General features: G+C 42.6%; 1 protein-coding gene across 1 annotated transcript in view; it reads right to left on the bottom strand.

The window, feature by feature from the left end:
* The window catches only part of MYO3B (myosin IIIB), a 340,336-nt gene that overhangs the window by 8,704 nt on the left and 305,978 nt on the right, over positions 1-25,654 (bottom strand). The window contains exon 38 of the mRNA XM_074967534.1: positions 24,535-24,701. Within this exon, the coding sequence (XP_074823635.1) occupies positions 24,566-24,701 (136 nt within the window). The 3' untranslated portion in view covers positions 24,535-24,565. The remainder of the gene's footprint in view (positions 1-24,534; positions 24,702-25,654) is intronic.

The following is a 25,654-nucleotide window of genomic DNA, read 5'->3' as shown; positions in this document are numbered from 1 at the left end:
TCTGCTTTGGGGAGAGGGGGTTATATTAAAGAATTTATTCTGGGGGGCACATCTCCCTGGGCTCCCATGTGAGATGGGATCTAGGGGCCCTGCTCCTCTGATGGGATCTGAGCTCTTCTCCCTCTCCCCCAAGAGCAGTCTGAGCCCCTCTCCTTTCCTGCCATGTATGAACTAGGAGCTCAGCCCCTTCAGGGGGTGAGGGCTGAGCTCCTCTTTCTGGACCTTGTGTGTGAACCATGATCTAAGGGGGCCCTGCCCCTCTGCAAGGGTGAGTGTTTAAGCCCTTCTCCCTGACTCCTCCTGAGAGAGCCAGGATCTGGGAGTCATCCTTCTGGGTGCAGAGCTGAGAACAGACATGCCTGCTGCATAGCACAGGTTCATAAGCCCTGACAGCAAAGCTACATATATATGTTCTACACTCAAACAGTGAACCTACTTTACAGAAACACAGTTGCTAAATTTTACAACACCTCCACCACATATTACAACTGCTTCCCCCTTATCCACAAGATTTCATCTAGCACGGTCCTTTCACTACCCATCATTAAATACACAGACCTCATATCCCACCTCACTGTTGACAAACCCTATGGCAAGTTGACACCGGTGTTCTGCTACTGACAACCTCCAGAACTCAGTGCTGAAATGAGGAATCTTGGGTTCCTCAAGGGGCACAGGCACTCTTTCCTTGGACCACACACACACAAGGTGAGGGGTGGCCGGGAGAGGGGCTCACACACTTCCCCAAGATCCCACCCAGATCTCTTCATATCACAATCACAGCTCTGCCAACCTTCTCTAACTAATCCCTCCATTCATACAGCTTAAATACAGTGAATGCAACTGGAGTGCATGCAGATAATTCTCAGTGGGTGCTGTCAGCTCCAGGTGGGGAAAAGTTAGGGTTGCACTGGCATGTACCTTAACTCTGTATTACCTAGTTTTCAGATATTTAAGATTGCATTACTTTAGTTCTTTATTTCCTGGTTTTCAGAGGTTTGAGTTTAGCTGAGCTTGAAATATTGGAAGGGCACAAGGCACCACAGGGCAACCTCAACTTTGTTAAATAAGTTTTTGGGCATTTAATTTTTTCCTTGCTAGTTTTACTCAAACTTTCCTAAAGCCATTATTTTATGACATAATTCACAATCTCACATCATGCGGGGCTGGATGGTCCAGAGGACCGGTAAATCGTGGAGCTTTTCACAGGCTTGAATTCAGGTCAGGGCAGTAGGGATGGAAAATCATTACCACATGACAGCTATTCAGTGGTCTCCCTACATGCAATGAATTTCAATCCTGTTACACATCACAATTTGTAGGCAATTCCAGATGAACTAAGAATTGAATGGAGACTCTAAGGATACTGAGAACAAACTTGTACTGCTACTTTTCATACTGTACTTGATCTGTGATTAAACAAATTTTGTGAGCCAAGGAATCACTTATCAAGTATTTTGTACAAAATTCACCAAACGCTTACTATTTTTAACAAAAATACCTGCCCCCTCCCAATCCCCTTATTTGAGTGATTCAGTCCGACTGCAGGCAGGGACTGTGTATTTTACTGCATATGGTCTATAAAACATCTACTATAATTTAGGCACAGTATAAATAATAGTATTTATATCTTTATCTAGGTATATCAGCTCTGGAAGGAATTTTTCAGGGAGGGACTAGCAGAAACAAAATGAGATCTTTTGATCTTGTGATATCTGTGTGATATTTTTTGACCAGCCTAATTTGAAGGGGAAAAGATGTTTATGTTAGAGGGATCCAGGGGTATCCTTCTCCCCTCCCCTCCAGGCAATTTGTTTGAAAATGCTCGCCATTCGGTGCAACATGGTACATTCAACAGGGGCAAAAATCATCCCTAGGAGGAGTGGGTTTGCTACAGAAGAGAATGAATTCCATCAGAGAAAGCCCCATACCCTACCCCCCAACCCATACAAATAGAAACACTGTGAATATGGTGGTGATAGCTATGTGATAAATCATGGAGCCATATGATAATCAATATACAACATATATGTGGAAGTGATAGCTCTGTGACAAATTGGAGAAGGATGTGATAACTTTGTGTATCACATTCCTGTACAATTTCTCACATACCTATGATTTCATCACTTGCCCACTATTCCATCTCTCTGAAACACCAATAGCCACACCACTTGACAGTACCAAACAACCACTATTTTTAAAAATCAACCTCTCTCTGAAATATTTCGTCCTTCTCCACCCAATGCTGGAATTGCCCCCAAACTCACACTCACTCATGGTCCAAGACACACAAGATTCTATCCTAAGCCGGTAACAGGTTTTTAAAATGTCATGACTTTAAATTCCAATATCTTGTGGCCCTGCAAGTCTAGGTGAAAGAACATTTTTTTGTTACCATCAGAAAGGGGAGATTTCCACCCCTTCCAATGGGACCCAGGACCTAGCCCGGAAGTCCTGATATCAGATTTTAATGCCATGGCAATTTTGTTTAAAAAAGCTACTTAAGTTATTTTTAGAGGTATTTTACATTTTATTGTTCCGATTTTGCTTTTTTTCTTTGAGCTTGTACATTTAGCCTCATGGTAGCTAAGTTACTAGACTTTATAGGTGGAGTGATACAAAAAATAGTCCCAATATTTTAAAAACATATCTCCAAAGCATCTCTGAGTGTTTTTTTAATGTATGTGGCATGTGGAACTTAAATGATGATTTAATATGGTAAAAGGGCTTTATCACAGCACTTGTTAGGGATAACGTTCATAACTCACTTTAAGGCTACGTCTACACTATGAGATAGGGGTGTGATTCCCAGCTCTCATCGAGCTAGTGCTGTAATAATAGCAATGTAGCTGCAATAGTGCGGGCAGCGGCATCAGGGACATGGACTAGCTGCCCAAGTACACACCCACAGGGTTCAGGTGGGTTTGTACTCAGGGTGGCTAGCCTGTGCCCATTCTACCATTGCTACACTACTAGTTTTAGTGTGCCAGCTCAGATGAGAGCTAGCATGAGTTTGTGTATCACCCCTGGGAATCACCCCTCTACCTCATAGTGTAAATATAGCCTAAATATCTTCTATTTGCTCCCTCCTTTACCCCAATCTTCCAGTCTTTTCTCTCTCATATTCTATTGTTTCTTCCTGCCTTTTATCCACTCCCACCTGTCTCTGTACCCCCATGATCCCGGAATCTACTCACTTTTCCATTCATTCATCAGAGATCACCAGCAATGCTTTCTCCATCTCAACCCCTAGAACTGTCTCCCTCTTTGCAACCCCAGAAACTGGATACTACAGTGAAAGGAATTACAGGAAGCCCTAAGATATAACAGAAATAGTTTCCTCTCTCAGAGATAACAGGTAGTGTGCTGTTCTGTTGAGCTCAGTGCAGCAGCATGAAGCAAAAACATGGCTGCCACTATCTCATTGTGCTGAGGGGAAGGAAGCCATCCCCACATTTGTAATCCATCCTCTCTTGAAATGAAATGGGAGATGGTAAAATCGTGGCCATTTTGAGCTCAGATTCCCCCCTTTCAGTGAGAAGGAAGATGAGGCCTTTCTAGCCTCAATGCAGGGAGCTGATGCCAGTCATGTTTCCTGCTCCCCACGACTGAGTTGAGCATAAAAGAGGAGCACAGCACAGAGTTAGCTGTAACACTGAAGATTCCCAGGAAAGTCCTCAAAGAGCCCCCTGAGCCACAGTCTACAGTTCAAGAACACCCCAAAATAGAGCACTTTAGCCTTTAACTCTGTCGAGTCAGCACCTATCATGAGCACTACATTCATTTGAAAAATTCACATCACTATACTTTCATCCGGTCAGCAAAAGTTTCAGATATCATATGAGAGGAACCTTTTCTCTTTATTAAAGCAGTGCAAATATTTGTATTCTCTAGATTTCTGCCTGCAAATCAAAAATAGGCAACTTTGAAATGTACAATATGTATGCACTAGCCACTCAAATTTCTCTCTAAAAAGAGGTAATATTATTGAGCTACTAGACAGTTTCTAATATATAAAACCTTATATATTTTACTCTCATTTGGTGGTTTGATGATAGGTGCTGTGACCTTCTGAAAATCTGGCCCATTTAGCATGCTGCAAGTTGGCCCCAAAACACTTGTCACTTTTGAAAATCATGCCTACCGTACCCTCTTAGTTGTAAGATAATTTACAGATAGATTCTGAAAGAAATTGCTCTCTGAAAATTGTTGGAAATTTCCACCCTGAAGAGAAAATATGCAGAACATATTGAGGCTTGAAGCTCAATAAAGGCAGGCACTGAGTTTATAACATACCTAGTTTACCAATCCATGGCTACATACAAACCCAAACAGTGTCAGTTACTGCTTCCAAATGTGGCCTCACAAGCCCTATACTTGAACCAAAGGAGAACCTGCATTTGCCATGTAAAAGCAATATTGGTTCTTTGTATCCTCTTTGTAGGCCAGACACTAATGTAGGTCTTTTCAATTAAGTGGAGGCCCAGATGCTGGCATACAGACACACACAAGCTGATAAATTTCAACTTATTGGAGAGGAGGATCAAGCTTTAAACTGTAAATCTTACACTGTTTTCTCTCATTAATATGAAATCACACTACATTTTTCTGCTACAAATTCTACTGTGCATATATTTCTTTCAGTTTTAGCCCCAAGTAATCTCTGTGTAGCATTATATGGAATATAATTTTGCATTGTGAAACATGGTGCAAAAGCATGTGCCTCTAGAATAAATCATTCTAGAAAGACAGACATGTTTTACCCCATCAGTATTTTCTCTAGGCTTTTGTTACCTGTACAGAAAGAAGCCACACTTTCTGGGCTGCCTTAACTGAAATGATCTGTGAGCAGAGCAAATGAGATTTGTAAGATTTGTTTCTGTTGTCATTATTAAACTTCATATGTGTAGCTATCTAGAGAACATGTCGTATTTCTCCAAACTTGAAAAGAAGTTTCTGTCTTATTGTTGCAATTTATTAAGGGCAAACAATCTGGGGCTTATAATAGGCCTGTAGGCAGAACAAAGCCCTTGTCAAATGGAAGGGGTGGCTGCTCAGCTGGGTATCATGTAAATGTGCAAAAAGAACTGTTCTGTTCAAAGACACTAGACATGCTTTTTAAATATAGCATCTCTCAGATAATTGAAGAGTTGCCATTTAACTGTTGTGTTGGAAATGTTAATTAAAAAAAATTAGCTCAAGAAAACAAATAGAGCTGCAATTGTATATTTTTGTAAGATCTCATGCTAACAAACAAAAACTCATGTATCCCTTATGTTTGTATTAGATTTCTGAGTATTATATGAACCTAAACAGGCAGCTCTATTGGCATTTATATAATTATATTATGTAAGTTAGGATAAGTTCATTGACTGATCTATTCATCTGGACAGATAATTTGAACCTTATCTGATGCAAGTATGTCTTTTTAATAAAACAGGTCATTTTGACTTTTCCTTTGACAGACACTTGTGTCTCAAAAACCAAGTCAATTTCTCATTCTGCAGTTCATTTAAGATTTCTAATTATGTGATTGCTTTGCAAGGACTGAAATTAAAATGACAGATAAAGATAACAATGCAATAATAGGCATTTTGCATGCAGTGGTCCACTTGAGCTGAAAGATTTTTTCCCCTCTTCCTTTTGAAACAGATAATCAGGACAGTGTCATCAATTAGATTTTCACTTTAACTTTTCCTAATGTTTCTGGACTTCACTGCTTGGCAAAGACAATTGGGACAGATTTCTTTATTTTTTCCTCTGGCCTAAAACTCAACCCCCTCCCCACTTCCCAAACTGTTACCACTGAAGAGTTTATTAAATGGCTGAAAAAGACAGCTGGTCCCACCATCTGTTAAAATTTTTCAGGGGCCAAATGGAACAGGTTACACCTTTGGCCATGCCAAGTCTTCCAATACCCCCTTCCCCTCACAGCCTGCGGAGGGCTAATCTGAATTTCACGCTCTGATTTTGCTATTGCTAATGTCTGAGCTTCTTACTGTTGCTTATATTACTTCTCTTTTCAGTAACAATAGCCATCCTCTCCTTTCAACCAAGTTCATTTGCAATCAATGGAATACTGGCTCTATAGTTTCCCTTGCAGAAAAGACTACCTTGAAGGAAACCCACAGAGAACGAATATCTGACTTTTTGGAGCAATAGCAAGGAGCAGGAGTATGTTTCTGTTGTTTTGGAACCACTCTTCTATAAATGCTAATGGAGGTAATTCACATGTGCCAACAAAGACATAGTCTACAACACACTGCAGGTGTGAGGGGGTTGAAACAAAAGGGATGCTAACCCTAATGGTATTTCTTGTCATTAACAATTCTTTGATGTTCACACTCGAGGCTCTCTTTTATCTTGTAGTTTTTCAGCTATCTTTGTTAACATGCAGCACAACTGAACCTTCTCTCTCCCCCCGCCAGCATTTAAAGACATCTGCAAAATGTTCAGGCTAAGTTAGTTTCCACAGCATCTTTCAGTAACACATAGTGAAGTAGAATGAGATAAAGCTTATAAGGTTATTATTAAAACATCAGTAAGTTCCTATCATTAAGTTGAAGGAGCAGATCAATAAAAAGGAACTCTTAAGTTACTTTAATAAGGATGAGTTTCCTGTAACAGAACTGGGGATTAACTTCAGTGTAACTCAAGTGGTGTTTGTAATACAGCAGCTCTGATAAGAATAGTTTGTTTTACTTGCACTCACTAAAAATAATTGCAAATGTTTCAAATGTATTAGATCAATAAGTTCCTGTATTAAAAAAGCTTTTATAGTAGAGCGATATAAGGACATTTAGTTTTATAGAAGGGAGGGATTTCTCTACCGCTAAGCAGAAAGTGGGATTCATCCAAAGAGCTGTTGGTGGAGTTTCTCCACGTCCATCTGTCTTTTCATGACCTACAGATGGTAAAACACTGTGTTTTTAAAAATGTACAACTTGGTACGATGACAGTAAAATGAAATGAACAATCAAGGCACAAAAGACATTGTTCTAAACTAATGCGCAGTATCTCCAAACAAATACTGTAGTACAATGCAGTAGGGTTTGTGCATGCTACGAACAGTGCCAGCATTTTGCTTTCATCTCATCAGTCACATCCTGTTAGATCGAATCCATTTTATCACTGTATGTTGTGTTACATTGCAGTATGCGGTAATGCTAAATATCTAACAAGATCAACACCCCTTTCCAATCAGATTTCTGCTGTAAATCTGGATATTAGCAACTGTTTTTCAAAATGCTGATAATATAGTTATCAGCTATCAAAACTGCAGGTGATGTGAAATCTCTATGGAGAATTTGCTTTTGTTGCTCTTTTAGAACTCCATCATTAATTTAGTCAAATAGTAATCTGTGCCTGGATAGGATGGTGTGAAACTCCGAACTGGGATATACATACAAGGCTCTTCTGCTACCAATGCTAAATATCAAGAAGCAGGCGGTAAGCAATGCTAAAGAACTATCATATTCATTATTTACCTGCTTTATACCTTATTTTACATGATGTCTGAAGGCAAAATAATAATATTGCACTGAGTATTATCTTATCCCAGAGTTTAGGTAAATAAAATGATGGATTGAGTGCTCTGATCTCTGTTTATTGCAGCATAAGGCAGACTCAGAAATGTTTATGGCAATTAGAAATATCACCTTATCAGCAATTTCAAAAAATGAAAAGTTGTTATTTTTAAGTTTTGTATTGTGGTAGTGCCTAGGAGTGCCAGTTATGGACCATTGTACTAGGGGCAGTGCAAACACAGAACAAAAATACAGTCCCTGCTCCAAGCACTTTACAATCTATGTAGGAAATGTTCTGTAATCAAAGTTTCTACATAATCTTCCACCTTAAATTGGGAAAATTTGGTGCTTACCAAAAAAGAGTACTAATATTGTCAGATATTGCATAACTTTCCTCACATAGGTGTGCCAAAGCCTCTCATTCCAAATCTATATCATCCCTTCTGTTTCAGTCATGGGCTGTGACAGAGCACTGCTTTTTCGGCTAATCCCTGATCCACAACAATCTTGCTATTCCAGTCCTGGCTCCCAGATAAACCCGGATAATGCATCTCCATCAGATTAGCCATACTCTTGTTATCCCAATCCCACACAGCCCTGCCAATAAACTGCAATCCAGGCTTGCCACTTTCCTGCCACTGCAATTCTGGGCTTCTCTTGAGCAGAGATTCCAGGTGTGTCATGTAATGTGGCTTGTGATCAGGTTTTGTGATATTTGCCAGTATCACCAAGAGACTAAAATGAGGCCATCAAACTTATTTTCACTAATGGCCTTGATCGAAATTTGGACCCAAGTCTCCTTCAGAAAAACACATATACATTAACTTGTGAGCTCACCCTAGTACCTGTCTGGAGAATAGTTAACAGCACTTTACAATTGCTCTAGAAATTGTTGCTTAGATTGTGTAATAGTTGTACATTCTCTGCAACTGAATAGCAATGAGGCCTGCTAAACAAACAAATGACATTTAATCCATTATTGGCATGGGCAACTAACATATAGAATCTGGTTTCTGGAAACATAACTAATTTCCTTTTATGGCATCCAACACCATGGTATCTGAGTCTATAGTAAACAGACCACTGATGAGAGTGCATATACATTTGTTGTTCAGATGTGTGTGGGATGCACACCTATGACAAAATGAATTTCTAACAATTCTTAAGAAACTGCAGAGAATGAGTCTAAGATTCAACTTGAATTTACCCGTAAAGGGGTGTTAACTTTTATGAATCATTAACCCAAGGGAATGGAAAGACTCTCACTGACTTCCATGGGCCCAAAGGATTGCTCCCCAGCATTTTGGGTCTAAGAGGCATCGCATGCTGTTTTCATAAAGCTGGCAATCCTGCTTTGCTTGCTGAGGAGTGACTTTTTCTCCTGGCTGAACATTTTGTTCCAACAGCTCCACAGAGTGCTCTATCTTAAAGAAAAAGAGTACCAACAAAATTTGTCTTCAATGGTAACAGAAAGATATGAGATTATTGACTATTGTTTATTGCCAGGGATGAAAGATGGGGTGGGTAATGGGTACATTTATTATGGCACAACAGTGAAGTCTCTTGTGATCAATATTTGGTGTCAGAGCCACTGGGTTGGTTCTCGCCAGCGGATACTCTTATACCATAAGATGTATTCTTAACCACATGTATTCATTTGTATTTCAGTCATTCCAATAAACAGGAGATATTCTAAAATGTCAAGGACAGATTGTCTGATTTATCCCATTTTAGGACTTGTAGGAAATGGGAAGGGCAGTATAAAGCCCCATGTTTGCCATTTATTATTTAGGTCTCCATTAATACTTTTGTAATGCAAATAGTCGGCATTCTTCAGTTTCAAGAGACCATGCATATGCACCCCTCAGAGTTAAAGAATTAACTCAGTTGGTTTTATGCAAACATGGATGAAGAGACCAACTTGAGAGAGAGCCCCTGGCGCTCAACTCTACGCCAATAAAGTATGAGATTAGAACAGGTGGCTGCTGCCTTCCGTGTTGTGTCGACGCTCAAAGTGAAGCTGGAGTACCTTTCCAGGGCGCAAGCCTGGGCAGATGATATAGAGGCCCTGAGTTGCCCATGCATCAGGACCCTGCTCTTGGCATCACCGGTAAAATCCAGAGGAGAGGAAGAACTAATACATCTGGTACCAGATCCACTGCAGGAGTCGCTGGAAAGATACTAAAATATTAGTACCTGACCACCTTCGGGGCTCCACTCCAGATTTTCTGTCTGAGTTTACTCTCATAGCCTCACATTCTCCTGAATTTATCCACAAGGCAGTGGGGCTTTTCTGTCAGAGGCTGCTCCCTTACCCAGGCTACCCACAAGGCAGTGGGTTTGATGAGCCTCAGGTAGTACCGTCTACTCTCATTACGGTAGTAGGCATAACCTGACTTGACTGTACAATTCAAATACAACAATAAGTTATACTTACAATTTTTATAGAAGTAGAAATCTAAGTATTTGATAACACTTCTCTTTTCATCTTTGGGACTGAATCTGATCTCACTTACATCAGTTCCACTCTGATGTCACTTCACTGATAGTACTAGTTACAGTTGATTTATAAAACTGTGAGATCAGAATTATGCAGTTGGAATCTGAGCTCCAGTACACAATTTCCCCTTTGGAATCTAAGTAGGGGCTTGTCTATACAGCCCTCCAGTTCGGACTACAGGGATGTGAATGGCAGTGCACACCAAAGTGCTGTGCTGTAATTCCCCCCTTGTGGATGCTGTGGGCATGAACTAAAAGATTCCTCATTTGCATGAAAGTAAGCTTCTTCAAACAGGATTTCATTAATGTGAACTAGGACCCTTTTAATTCAAGCCTGAGGCATCCACACAGGGGAGTTTCAGCACAGCACTTTGGTGCACACTGTTAGTCACAGCGCTGAAGCCCAAACTGTGGGGCAGCAGAGCCATGCCCTAAGTTTAAGCATAAATCTTTTTAATGTTTAGGATGACAGAATTTGGAAGCTACTATTTAAGCAAAAGCAAACACCCTACAAACATGAATGGGGTAAGCCTCATAACACCATTGTAAGATAGGTAAATTATTAGTGTTATCATCATCATCATCAGCATCACATTTTACAAATGGTGAAACTGAGCCACCGGAAGACGAAGAGGAAGTCAGTGGAATAACTGGTGACAACCTAGATTTCCTGACCTCCAGCCATCTTCTTTAGTCACAAGACTACCTTCTCTCTCCCTATTCCTGATATCACCATCCTTTCCCCCATATTATGTGTCTCCTAACTAGGACCAAAGAAACAACTGTTGTGAGGACTCTCTGTTTCCAACACCAGACCTTATTTCTGACAGTAGTTATGCTTGGCTGACTATAGTCACTTGAATGAAATCTGTAGCCTCTTCTCAATATCTGTTGGCTCATGCAGGATTTCATGCAAGTGAGTATGGGGCTGAGCTCTGGGACCTTCTACCCTCACAGGATTCCAGAGCATGGCCTTCAACTCAAGCACTACACAACAATTTTTCAGTCCCAGAGCCCAAGCCGCATGAGCCCGAGTCAGTTGACGTAGGCCAGCTGCAGGTTTTTTATTGCTGTGTAGACATACACTGAGGGGCCTGGCTCACTGCTATACTCAACACATTTCTTAAAGTGGTTGCAAATGTGAAGTGGATGTAATTTATGCATACTCTGGAGCCCCTTTATAGTGCCAGAGTGGTGTAAATGGGTCAATGAGAAGCAAGCTGAAAATGCACAAACTAGAGGCACCATTATTTAAAATTAATTCCCAAATGCTCATTGTGCTTTTTTTGTTTTTGTCAGCACTGGGAGGAATTTTCATCCCAATATAACAGTGAAGTCACGGGGAATATTGCCATTGAGGCCTCATGCTGGGATTTATCTTTCATTCAACCCTTTGCCTGAAGATAAGGTTTTCTTATTTTATTACACATACTGTCTAACAAAGTCTTTCAACTAGCTAGTTCACAACAAGACCTGTATTCTGCGTACTTTGAAGGCCCTCTAGGCAGCTGGTATCAGATATCAGCTCACCATGGCTGCTCAGCAGCAAAGGTTTCCCTCTACTTTTGTTTCACCATTAATCTCTCTCGCTCTCTCTCTCTAAATAGAGCTGTTTGGGAAATTTCCACAGGAAATTTCAGCATTTTGAAATTTGTTTTCATTCTGAATCAGAACAAAAATCTGACATTTCAAAATTTTGGAAAGGAAATTTGGAAAAATTTTGATGCAGAACCATTGAAACATTTCATTTAGATAAACTAAAAATGTCTAGTTTCAATAATGCAAAAAACATTATCATATAAAATATCAAATACATTATGATTGTTATATATCATATAATATTAAAATTAATATTTAAACATACAGCAAAACTAAATGAATTGAAATGACATAGTGAAAACCAAATGTTTCAACATTACTGAAGTGACAAAGTTGAAATGATTTATTTTGACTTTTTTCCCATTGAAATGTCAAAATTGACATTTTCCAGCAAAGTGTTTTGATTTTGACAAAACTGAATTTTCCAATGGAAAGCTTCTGTTGAAAATGTTTCCACCAGCTCTATATACGACCTTTCTTGAAAGCTTTTTCCTGTATCCTTTGCCCCCTTTCCTTCTGACACTGGAGGACAAATGCATGTCGTCCATATAGCTACTGGAGAATTTGGATTGGGTTTCATAAACACTCAGAGCTAACTCCTTCAAACTCATTTTTATATTTTCACCTGTAACTGTAAAAGCCCATTCAAACAAACAGGGCCAGATTAACTCTCCTGTGGACTCGGGGCTATTAGATTTTGTGGGGCCCCTGTAGACAAGTCTTTGTCCTAATTTAAAACAAAATGATTACAATTATGGCATCAAGGCTACTAACACTATACTAAACTTGCCTTTTAATTAGGGCTGTCAATTAATTGCAGTGAACTCATGCAATTAAATAAAAAAAACATGATTAACTGCAGTTTTAATTGCACTGTTAAACAATAGGATACCATTTGAAATTTGTTAAATATTTTGGATATTTTTCTACATTTTCATATATATGGTATTCTGTGTTATAATTGAAATCAAAGTGTATATTATTTTTTATTACAAATATTTGCACTGTAAAAATGATAAACAAAATAATATTTTTCAGTCCACCTCATACAAGTACGGTAGTGCAATCTCTTTGTCGTGAAAGTGCAACTTACAAATGTAGATTTTTTTTTACGTAACTGCACTCAAAAACAAAACAATGTAAAACTTCAGAGCCTACAAGTCCATTCAGTCCTACTTCTTGTTCAGCCAATAAGACAAATAAGTTTATTTACATTTGCAGGAGATAATGCTGCCCTCTTCTTATTTACAATGTCACCAGAAAGTGAGAACAGGCATTTTTATGGAACTTTTGTAGCCAGCATTGCAAGGTATTTATGTGCCAGATATGCTAAACATTCGTATGCCCCTTCATGCTTTGGCCACCATTCCAGAGGACATGCTTCCATGCTGATGACCCTCGTAAAAAAAATAATGCATTAATTAAATTTGTGACTGAACTCCTTGGGGGAGAATTGTGTCTCTCCTGCTCTGTTTTACCTGCATTCTGCCATATATTTCATGTTATAGCAGTGTTGGATGATGACCCAGAACATGTTGTTTGTTTTAAGAACACTTTCACTGCAGATCTGACAAAATGCAAAGAAGGTACCAATGTTAAATTTCTAAAGATAGCTACAGCACTCAATCCAAGGTTTAAGAATCTGAAGTGCCTTCCAAAATTGGAGAGGGACAAGGTGTGGAGCATGCTTTCAGAAGTCTTAAAAGAGCAACACTCCGATGCGGAAACTACAGAACCCAAACAACCAAAAAAAGAAAATCAACCTTCTGCTGGTGGCATCTGACTCAGATAATGAAAATGAACATGTGTCGGTCTGCACTGCTTTGGATTTTTATCAAGCAGAACCCGTCATCAGCATGGATGCATGTCCCCTGGAATGGTAACGGAAGCATGAAGGGACGTATGAATCTTTAGTGCATCTGGCACATAAACATCTTGTGACACCGCTTACAACAGTGCCATGAGAATGGCTGTTCTCACTTTCAGGTGACATTGTAAACAAGAGGCAGGCAGGAGTGGCGTGAGGCCATGGCATGCAGGCAGTCCTGCCTGATCACTGCTGCGCCGGGGTCCCCCTTAGACCAGGGCCCTGGGCTGCAGCCCCTAAAGCCCCTGCATTAATCCGGCCCTGCAAACAAACAGACTTATCATACCTATAATAGAATAAAATAATGATGATTATTATATAAAGATATCCATTCATTTCCTTCCAGGCAACTCAGACCCCTCTGATATTGACATTTTAAAAATATGGTGATACCTGTATTAAAGGACACCTGTCTTAAATGACTGATGTACATCCTCTCCAAGCATTTTACAATACTAAAATATCTTATTAAGTGATCTCCCCACCCCTAATGTAAGCAGAGACTGAACAAATATTGCCCCACTGTGAAGGCACTATATAAACATACAGTAAGAGACAGTTCCTGCTCCAAGGAGCTTACAATCTAAATAGAGAAGACAAGACAAGAGATGGGAGAAAGTAATTATACTCATTTTACAGATGGGGAACTGAGGCAGAGAGAGACTAAATGACTCACTCAAGGTCACAGACAAAATCTGTGATAAAGTTGGGAATTGAACATAGATCTCTTGAGTCCCAGGCCAGTACCTTAACCACAAGTCCAACCATGGCCAAAAAGCCAGAACTGAAATCAGCAATGGCACTCAAGCTGGAGCTTTTCTGGTATAAAGTGCAGAGAGGGGCTGGCAGGATCCTCTCTGGGAAGATACCTGACTCTGGAACTCAGCGTTCATTCATTTCTCCCCTTGGTCCATCTCAGCTTGGATCTATTAACCCTTTGGTCACACTGCAAGGCCCATTTTTTCTCCCATGTACTTGGTAAGAGGACAATTTGAGGGGCACTTTTTTGGAGGGGGACATTTATTGTTAGGAACATCAGGGATGAGGGTCACCTATTTATCCATCAATGTGGGATTGAGAAGTCCGTCTGTGCTGCTGGTTCATGATATGAGATTGCTGGGTTACCTGTTGGGAGGGCCCCAGGAGAAAAGTCTTGGCTTCTGTTAATGTAATGAAATAGTCTATACCTCAATACAAGAATACAAACAGGAGGACTGGAACATAATTCTGCATGCATTTTGTTTGATCGCTGGGGTGGAGTAGCCTGGACCAGTTCTTGACCCTTCTGCTCAGCAGCTGCAAAGTCCCATCAGAGCTCTGCACTCATGGAACAGTAACTGAATCCTACGGGGGAAGGTTCAGTTACCTCCTCACAGCCACTACAGAGCTGAGCCCTGCATACACAGGCCACCTTCTCACCTTGAAGCAGAATCAGACTCTACCTTCCCATGTCCATATAAGGCAGTGGGGCCACCAGGGAGTTGGTTCCTTTGCCGAGGTCCCTGTGGGGAAGCAGGTTCAGCCAGGGCGGCAGTGGGAGGGCCAAGAGACCTCTTCTCTCCCAGCAATGAAACAAGTTGAGAGCTCCCAAACAGCTGATGGGGTCTGGCCTCATGATGGATAGGATGCCACAGAGCTTCTCCCCTGCAAAGCTCCCCTCCCCCAGCCTGCAGGATTTGGCTCTGCATAGTGGTTCTTTGAAAAAGCAGCTTTTGTTCAGGACTGCAGCAATATGAAACAGTGTTTCTTCAGTAGCACTGCAACACCCTGCCCCTTTCCCTCACTGTGAGCAGAACAAGCCTAAACAAATGAAAGCTGACAGACTCAGTGACAGCAAAATCTCAAGTTTTTCAGCTGACTTCAGTGTAGATACACTGATTCACAGCAGCTGAGAATGTGGCTCTTAGCAGCAAAACTGTGAGATAAAAGTTTATGAGTGCACTAAATTAAGGATGAGAAGGGAGTTAACCTGCTTAGGTCTCTAGGCACTAGACTTATATGTATATGTAGGGAGCAATATACATCTGGGGGAGGATACAGAGATGTAAGCAGCTATATTTATGTCTATTGTGCGTTGCATTATGATGATGATGATGAAACATTAATATTATGGTAGTGCTTAGATGCCTTAGCCACGTCGTTGGGACGTCATTCCCCTGTTCTCCTAGTCAGTGCACAAACAGGTAGTAAATGGTTCCAAACCTATTCCAAAAGATTTATATCCTAGAAAACAATATGCAGGTGGACAAGACAAAGAAGCAGGTGGAGAAGGAAGGACAGGGTACAAAAGTAATAGGAAGAACAGACTTGTTGTGGACACAATTCTTATCCAATTAGATTTTCAGAATGGCACACGATTAGATTATTCAGTAATGGGTGCTTAATGTTGTAAATCTAATAATTTGGGGCCAGCTTCACCCACAGTTAATACTACTTTTTTCTGCAAGCAATCTCACTGAAAAAAAACAGTCACTCACCTTCTTGTAACTGTTGTTGTTCGAGTGATTGCTCATATCCATTCTAACTAGGTGTGCGCGCGCCACATGCACAGTCGTCGGAAAGTTTTTCCCCTAGCAGCACCTGTCGGGTTGGCAGTAGAGCCCCCTAGAGTGGCGCCTATGTATGACCCTGCCAACCTGGCACCTCCTCAGTTCCTTCTTGCTGGCTACTCCGACAGAGGGGAAGGTGGGTGGGTTTGGAATGGGTATGAGCAACACATCTCGAAGAACAACAGTTACGAGAACGTGAGTAACCACTGGGTTTTTTTTTTTAGTGATTGCTCATATCGATTCCAATTAGGTGACTCCCAAGCCTTACCTAGGTGGTGGGCTTGGAGTTACGGAATCGCTGATTGGAGCACTGCTCTGCAGAAAGCTGCATCATCTCTGGCATGCTGGTGTAATGAGAGGTGAACATATGTACCCAGGACCAAGTTGCTGCCCTACAGATTTCTTGGATCGGAACCTGGGCCAGGAACGCCACTGATGAGAACTGTGCCCTTGTCGAGTGTGCCGTAAGTGCCGGGGCTGGTGTCTTGGCCAGATAGTAGCACGTGCGGATGCAGGATGTGATCCAGGAAGATATTCTTTGAGATGAGACCAGGAATCCTTTCATCCGGTCTGCCACCGCTACGAAGAACTGGTTCGACTTCTTGAATGGCTTAGTGCACTTGATGTAGAAGGCTAGCGCCCGCTGAACATCCAGAGAGTGCAGCCTCTGCTTATGGCTACTGGCATGAGGCTTTGGATAAAAAACAGGCAGGAATATGTCTTGGCTGGTATGGAAATGTGACACAACCTTCGGAAGAAAGGTGAGGCGGAGTCTGAGCTGCACCTTGTCTTTGTGGAAAACTGTATAAGGTGGGTTGGAGGTAAGGGCCTTTAACTCTAACACTCTTCTTGCTGATGTGATGGCAATTAGGAAGGCTACCTTCATGACAGGTAGTGAAGGAAGCAAGTTACCAGCAGCTTGAATGGGGGCCCCATTAATTTGGAGAGGACCAAATTAGGGATCCACCCAGGAACAGTCTGTCTAATCTGGGAAAGTAACCGGTCCAGACCCTGGAGGAACCGTCCAACCAGGGAGTTGGCGAAGACGGAGCATCCAGAGACTCCAGGGTGGAAAGCCGAGATAGCAGCTAAGTGTACCTTTATGGATGGCACTGCCAGGCCTTGATGTTTCAGGTACAGAAGATACTCCAGAATAAGAGGTAACAGCACCTGAAGTGGGGGCATATGATGCTGGTCACACCAGCAAGTAAACCTCTTCCACTTTGCCAGGTATGTGGCCCTTGTGGAGCAATTTCTGCTGCCGAGTAAGACCTTCCTTACCTGCTCTGAGCACAGGAGCTCCATAGGGTTCAGCCAGGAAGCTTCCAGGCTGTGACGTGGAGGGACCAGAGGTCTGGGTGATGAAGCTGCCCTTGGTCCTGAGTGATCAAGTCGGGGAGGAGCTGCAACATGACCGGGGCGTCGACTGACAGATCCAAAAGTGTGATGTACCAGTGTTGTCGAGGCCATGCTGGTGGTGCCAGAATTAGTTCCACCCTGTCTCTGCAGACCTTGAGCAGGACCTTGTGCACGAGAGGGACTGGGGGAAAGGCGTAGAGCAGATGGCCTCCCCAGGGTAGCAGGAATGCGTCTGCAATTGAGCCTGGGCTGCTTTTCTGGAAGGAGCAAAACAATGGGCACTTCCTGTTGTTCTGAGTGGCGAACAGGTCAACCTGGGGAAACCCCCATCTCTGGAAAAAGGAGTGAATGACATCCGGCTCGATGGACTGCTCATGGCTGTGGAAGGAACTGCTGAGGTGATCCGCCAGTACGTTCTGGACTCTTGGCAGATGTGATGCTTCCAGGTGAATGGAGTGGGCTATACAGAATTCCCAGAGCCTGAGAGCCTCCTGACAGAGGGGCGAGGACTGGGTTCCACCCTGCTTGTTAATGTAAAACATTGCAGTGGAGTTGTCCGTCAGGACTGCCACATGCTGGCCTTGCAGACGAGACTGTAAGGACTGTCATGCAAGTCACACCGCTCTGAGCTCCTTGATATTGATATGGAGAGAGAGCTTGTCCTGTGATCAGAGGCCCTGTGTTCAGAGAGCTCCCAGATGTGTGCCCCAACCTAGAGCTGACGCATCCGTAACTAGAGACAAGGACAGCTGAGGGCTGCTGAAGAGGACTCCTTCACAGACTATTTGAGCACTGAGCCACCACTGGAGTGACTCTAGTACCTGCTGTAGCACCATGACCCCTAGTCCCAGGCAGTCGTGCCACGGGCGGTATGTCTAAGCAAGCCACGTCAGCCTGGCATGTCGAACCATGTGCGTGCAGGCCTCCATGTGACCGAGGAGACTGAGGCAATTCCTTGCTGTAGTGGTTGGGTACTCATGCATTGAATGATGCTTGGAATCAGGACTCCAGCAGATGTGCTCTTGCATGGACTGAGTCCAACACTGCTCCGATAAACTCTATTCTCTGGGTTGGTGACAAAGTGGACCTGTTCACATTGCGGAGGACACCCAGTCTCTTGAACGTGGATGTGGCCAGACTGACCCGCGACTCCACCTGCTCTCTGGTGTGCCCCCTGAGCAGCCAGTCGTTGAGGTAAGGGTAAACCTGCAGCTGCCTCCTTTGGAGGAAGGCTGCTACCACTGACAATTGCTTGGTGAACACTTGTGGGGCTGTCGACAGGCCAAAGGGAAGGACCATGAACTGATGATGTTTCTGGCTGATCATGAACCTTAAAAGCATCTGTGTGCAGGGCGAACCGCTATGTAAAAGTACGCATCTTTCATGTCAAGGGCGGCAAACCAGTCTCCCGGATCCATAGAAGGGATAATTGTATTGAGGGAAACCATGTGGAACTTCAACTTGTTGAGTCCTCGCAGGTCTAGAATGGGACTGAGACCCATTGGGGATTAGGAAGTAGCTTGGGGATTAGGAAGTAGCGGGAATAGAATCTCCTGCCCCTTAACTCCTGAGGAACCTCTTCCACTGCTCCTATGGCAAGGAGTGCCTGCACCTCCTGGATAAGGAGTTGCTAGTGAGAGGGGTCCCTGAAGAGGGACCAGGAAGGGGTGTGGGAAGGAGGGTAGGAGCAGAATTGGAGAGAATATCCCACTTCCACTGTGCGAAGAACCCAGTGGTCTGAGGTTATTTGGGACCATCCACGGTAGAAGAGGGATAGACGGTTCAAAAAACACAGGGCAGGATCCAGCTTTGAGACAGGTGCTCCTTCCTCGGGCGCACCTTCAAAATGTCTCTTTTGAGCCCGACGAAGGCTTAGTCAGGCCTTTGCCTTGTCCGGACGGGGGATGGGAAGGCTTACGCCTAGGGGTGAAAGTGGGCCGGTACGGGCTGGTATGGTATACTGGTAAGAATTCGCACCGGCCAGCGCTTTAGTGTCCCTGCCCCTTTTGCCTCCCCCGTCGGCGGTCTGGCTGGTAGGATCCGTACCGGCAGGGCCGCGATGGAGGCGGGGGCAGCAACGTTAAAGTGCTGCTGCAGCAAAGGACCCTGCAGCGCTTTAACATCCCTGCCCCTTTTGCCCCTTCTTGGCCACCGACAGGTGGGGAAGGGGGGGCAAAGGGAGCAGCTGCCCTGGGGCCGGCGATTTAAAAGGGCCCAGGGCTCCGGACGCCCCTGAGCCCTTTAAAATGCCACTGGAGCCCCAGGCAGCACGGGCCAGGCAGCTGGGAAGGGCTGGCTGGGAGATGTTGACCCCCAGCCCCGCCCCTTCCGGGGGCCAGAGCCGGCCCCGGCCCCATACTGGTAAGTGTCTGGAGTTACTTTCACCCCTGCTTACACCTGCTATTCCTACCCCTGCGCCTGTAAATATCCTACCTCGGCCAAGGAGGATACCAGGCGCTGTTGCAGCAGCTGGGGCTTAAAGGGCTTTCGTTGGGTTGCTGGTGTATGCAGACTCAAAGATTTCATTGTCGCCCTGGAGTCTTTGAGGCTATGCAGTTTGGAGTCAGTCTGTCTGGCAAACAGGCTCACCCCTTCAAAGGGTAGGTCTTGCATAGTTTGCTGAACCTCGGACGGGAGCCCCGAGACTTGCAGCCATGAACTACACCACCTAGCTATCCCTGAGGACAAGGTGTACACTGCTGAGTCTGCAGTGCTAAGAACTAAACAACTACAAAATAAAAACATTCCGAAGAGAAGCTAGGGAAATGTGGAGAGCTTGCAGAGCAAGATGCCACAGTTCCAATGACCATCACTGGCGGTAAGAAGGAACTGAGAAGGCGCCGGGTCAGCAGGGTCATATATAGAGCACTATGAAGGCGCCACTCCAGGGGGCTCCACAGCCAACCCAACGGGTGCTGCTCGGGGAAAAACTTTCTGACGACTTTGCACGTGGTGCGCACACACCTAATTGGAATCAATATGAGCAATCACTCAAAGAAGAATATGGCATACCATCCTTTAAAAAGAATGTCAGAAGATCTAAGATTAGTAAATGCTTATGCTTAATAACAGAAAAAACTGTTAAGTGTCTTCCTTGTGTTTCACAATTTAATGCCTTGACACAGCTTTCACTGACCAGGGCCGCAATTCAGCAAAGCACCTAAACATGGGTTTAAGAGCTTTGTTAAATAGAGCTGGGATTACAGACATGCTTAAAATTAAACATGGGTTTACATGCTTTGTTGAGTTAGAGCCATATTTGGTATTATTGTAGAATTATATTCATGTTGAATTTATGATTTTTGTTCCCTGTTACTTATGTGCAAAGCTTGACTACCACCAAATAATATACAATTGGTAACCTATAATTAAACTGCCTATGACAATAAAGTGGATTATAGCCATATGTCCTGACTTTCTGCATTTAAAAATACATAAAACTACTTTAAAAACTGCTTTTTTATGAATGTCTTTGAGAGACGAAAAAATTGCACTATGAAGAAACCATATATTTTTGAGGGTCTTGTGACCTAAGTCAGTATGGGAGCCCACACATTCATGTGACTTTCTTCAAGACAGTTTTATTTCCCATTCTAACATCTCATAAATTCTAGCACTTTGAGTTTTAGCAAATTATCTCAAGAAAAAGTTTTCTCTTGAGATAGTACAAAGGATGCTCATTCATGGCAAGTTTTAGTGAGATGGAAAGAGGCTGATGGGCATCCAAGAGGCTTCTGGAGAGAGAGAAACAAACATCCATCCATCGTATTAATTACCAGCCATATTTGTACTGCACTTCTGGATGTCACTAACTCATTGGCAGCTGCCCACATGTTCTCATTCAGAACTATCTGTACTTTAAAGATTCTAACATGCACCCTCACACACTCAGTGTTCTCCATAATCCAAGGTCATGGCCCATTGTTTGCAGCTCTTTGGCCTTTAATCTTGCCAGCCATTCTGTCAGGTTTTTGATGGAGATTGAAGAGAAGAACATGAATGGGAAATATTCTTTTTCAATTTCACTTTCAGCCTCGTACGCCAGACTGCAGGAACAGTACTGTGACCACTAGGAGAGATTTGAGGCTTCTGCTAGACTCCCTGTCTGTCTCCCTTTTCCTGGCCCAAAGCTCTAGGAAAGATTGAAGAAACTGGACATGTTTAATCTTGAAAAAAGAAGATTGAGGGGGGACCTGATCGGAGACTTCAAATATGTTAAGGCCTATTATAAAAAGGACGGTGATTAATTGTCCTCCATGTTCACAGAAGATAGGACATTGCTATGGCAGCAAAAGCTCTACGTAGATGCAGTTATACAAGTTATAAAGTCCTTTTGTTGGTGTAGCTTCTTTTGTTCAGGAAACTCGCATAAGCTGCATTCCCACTAGAATGGTTACCAGTACAGCTATAGCCAGGGGTGAAAGTAACTTAAGGGACTTACCTGTATGCAGGGTGGCCAAGGTCCTGAGCAAGGTGTGTGTAGGGAGGGGAGGGGCGCTCAACTCGAAGGGGCGGGGCCTCTGGTAAAAGGGGCGGGGCTGGGACCAGACTCCCCCAGCCAGCCCTTCAGCGCGGCCCGGCGGTGATTTAAAGGGCCTGGTGCTCCCGGCTGCCACCACCACTACTGCTACCCCAGGGCTCCGGCAGTGATTTAAAGGGCCCAGGGCTCCTGGCCGGTGCCATCGCTATGTACCGGCTCTTACTGCCGGGCCGGGCCGGGCCGGGCCGGACCGGCTTACTTTCACCTCTGGCTATAGCTGGCAAATCCTTTTTAGTGCAGACAAAGCCTGGGAGTCTCTCAGCCCTTAAGTGAAGGGTTATGGGCACTGTGCCCCAATTCAGCGCAGTGCTTGGATCTACTAATATATGACAGAGACTAACCAGCATGGTTTTACAAAGGAAAATCATGTCTCACTAATTTTTAGAATTCTCTAAACTTGTCAGTGAAGTAGTGGATAAGGGAGAACTGGTTCATATTGTTTATTTAGACTTCCAAAAGGCCCTCAACAAGGTCCTGCATAGGAGGGTACTGAAGAAGCACGGTCAAAGGGTGAGACACAAAATATTGTCATGGATTAAAAGTTGTCTAGAAGACAGAAAGCAAAGAGTAAGATTAAATGGTTAATTTTCCATCATGGTATCAGGTTAATAGTGAGATGTCTCATGGTTCTATACTAGGTCCTGTGTTGTTTAATTTATTTATTAATGATCTGGAAAGGGGGCAAAATTTGCAGATGATGCAAAGTTATTTAGGTTAGTTGGGACCATAGATGATTGTGAGAAACTTTAGAGACACCTAAACAAATTAGGTGACTGGGCAACACAGTGGCAAATGGAATTAAATGTCAGTAAATGCAAAGTAATGCACATTGGAGAGGAAAATTTAAACTACTCAGACAGGGTAGTTTAACAATCGTACGGGTTCTAAATTAACTGTATCGGCTCAAGAAAGGGATCTGGGTGTTGACAGCTCAATGAAGACCTCCCATCAATGTGCAGCTGTGGTCAAAAAGCAAACCAGATTTTAGGATGGATAAGAAATGGGATGGCAAATCCTACAGAGACTATTATAACACCTTTATGTAAATCAGTTGGTGTGGCCTCATCTGGATAACAAGAATGATCAAAGGGACTGAAAAGTCTCCAATGAAGAGAAATGAAAAGGTTTGGGATTGTTTAACTTCGAACAGTGATGAATAACAGGATACATGATAAAAGAACACAAAATAATGACTGGTCTAGAGAAGGGAGTTTGGGACCTTCTGTCCTTCATCTCATAATACAAGAACAAGGAGACAGTCAGTTAAATTAAAAGGAGGGAAATTCAAAACTGATATAGGAAATACTTTTTCATATAATGGGTAATTATATTATGGAATTCACTGCAACAGGAAATTGAGGCCAAGAGCTTAACAAGATTCAAAAAGGGGTTTGAGTACTGATATCAAGAATATCCAGAGTTCTCATAATTAATGACATTATATTTCTGTGGAAGGGATATTAAACCTCATGCTTCAGGGTTTAAGGTAATACCTAAATAGTTGAGATTAGGATGAGACCGAACATGGGGGGCAGATCACACAACATCTGCCTATTGCAAAGTTTGTACATCCTGCTCTGAATCTTCTGGTGCTGACTGTTGTTGGAGACAGGGTACTGCCAGCCAGGATGGATAGAGCAATCTGGGTCTGAGCAATTCTGGCAGTTCCTATGTCCCTATGCATGTTAGCATATGCTAACTTAGGCGTGCTTAAACCTCATTGAGTTCAATGGACAGTGAATTTCACCCTAAATGAATTAAGTTTCACAATACCCCTGAGAGGCAAGGAAATGCTATCCACATTTTGCATATGAGGAAACTGCAGCACAGAGAGATTAGATAATGTATCTAAGATTACGTAGATCTCAGAAGGGAACCCAGTCTTGTGTTTTAGTCAAAAGTACCCTATACAATTATACACTAAATTATTTTGTATCAATTCCTTTTAAAAACTATGTTGACTCATAGGTGCTGCCGCACCCCCTGGCTTGAAGTGGTTCCCATTATATACAGGGTTTACAGTTTGGTTCAATGGCTCTCAGCACCCCCACTCTTTTTGGTAACTCTTTCGGGGAAAGTATGAACATTACTAAATTAAATACTCTCTCTCTCATTAAATACTATCTTATGAGATAAATTCTGAGATACACATTCAGCATTTTAAATGGTTTTTACACAATGCTTTTTATTGTGTTAATTCTTTGTAGTTTTAAAAAACCATATGAAGTTCTGAAAGGCCTATATGACATATAATATTTTTACTGTGACCTCAAATTATGCTGAACGTCAATACAAAGTCCCAGTCCCAGTTCTGCAATGCCATGCTGCCGAGTTAAAATTATACAGTATCCTGTTTTACAAGGGATGCCTATTTAGGGCCTGATCCTGCAAACACTTACATCTATAAGTAACTTTATTGACTTCAACAGGACTCCTTATATGAGTAAAGTTAAATGGAACTACTCAGGTGGGTAGTGTTTACAGAATCAGGGTCTAATTTTGCAAGAGGCTTCATAAGCTGTAATTATGTCTGTCTGTCTCTCTCTCAGACACACATGCAAACCAGATTTGCTAAACACGTGCAATGACTCTTACCAGCATTAGACCAAAGCGTAAATGGTGAAGTTCAGCTCTGAGCAAGAGACACTCCTCTTGAGGAAAGAGAAGATGTGGGGTTGAGTGAGTTGTCATCTTCAGTGATAGATTCGACAGCTGACAATGATTTGTAATATTCATCCTCCCCATCAAGCACTTTGATTTGGCTTTGAAACAAAACACAAAACAAACTATTTTTATTAAGTATATAAAATAAAAAGTACAAAGTAGTTCTCCAAAACCTTAAGAAATATACCTCTCTATGGATGGTGAAATGAAAACACTGAAAAAGTGTTAATACAAGAAGGGGAAAAGATGGGATGATTTTGTTAACAAGATGCAGCCTTTGTACATGTCTCTCAATCTTGCTGCCACTTTTCAGTGCTTTAAATCTCTCTGTGGGAACTGAATGGCTCTGAGGATTGGTAACAGGTCACACAGCCTTTCATCTCTAGGTCTGCAGTACAGTCACAGCAATTATTTGTAGCAAGTATTTTATTTCACAAATGTAGCATTTTTGTCTGATTGAAAATTTTCCACACACAGACTTTGATATTTACAAATACGTTCATTATTCAGAATTGTTCGAACTCCATAGGCAAACATTTGTTTGTGAACTATGGGCCTGATCCAAAGCCCACTAAAGGGAATTCCATTATCTTCAGCAGGTTTTGGATCAGGCCCTATTTGCTCCAACTGTGTCTTCAGCTTCTCATGATGTATGATTGGACACCGAAATTACATAGTATTATTTCTGCTCCCCGACTGGGGGACAGAGTTTTATAAACTGGAGGAGGTAACTCAAAGAGATACCAAGACAGCCAAGCAAACAATTCCGGTTTGAACCTTCTCACAAACCCCATTTGCATTAGTATCCACAAGACTTTCACTTTCCGTGAACATTGTTGTGAACAAAAGAAAGTCACTTATAACACTATCTGCAGAAAATGAATAAAAAAGGGTCAAAGAAAATGTATGGGTGTCACTGCCTGAGTGTTCATTAATATGTCTTTGCTGTGTTCATCCAGCACTAGTTGCTGCACATGTCAGTAAAACATGAAATTTGTTACTGCTGGATGGTGGCTTTTGTGAAATGCACTAGTGAGCTCTGCCCACCTTC

Source organism: Natator depressus, chromosome 11, assembly GCF_965152275.1.
Source record: "Natator depressus isolate rNatDep1 chromosome 11, rNatDep2.hap1, whole genome shotgun sequence".
Lineage (NCBI taxonomy): Eukaryota > Metazoa > Chordata > Testudines > Cheloniidae > Natator > Natator depressus.
The sequence above is the reverse complement of the archived record's forward strand: the minus strand, read 5'-3'. Positions and strand labels throughout refer to the sequence as shown.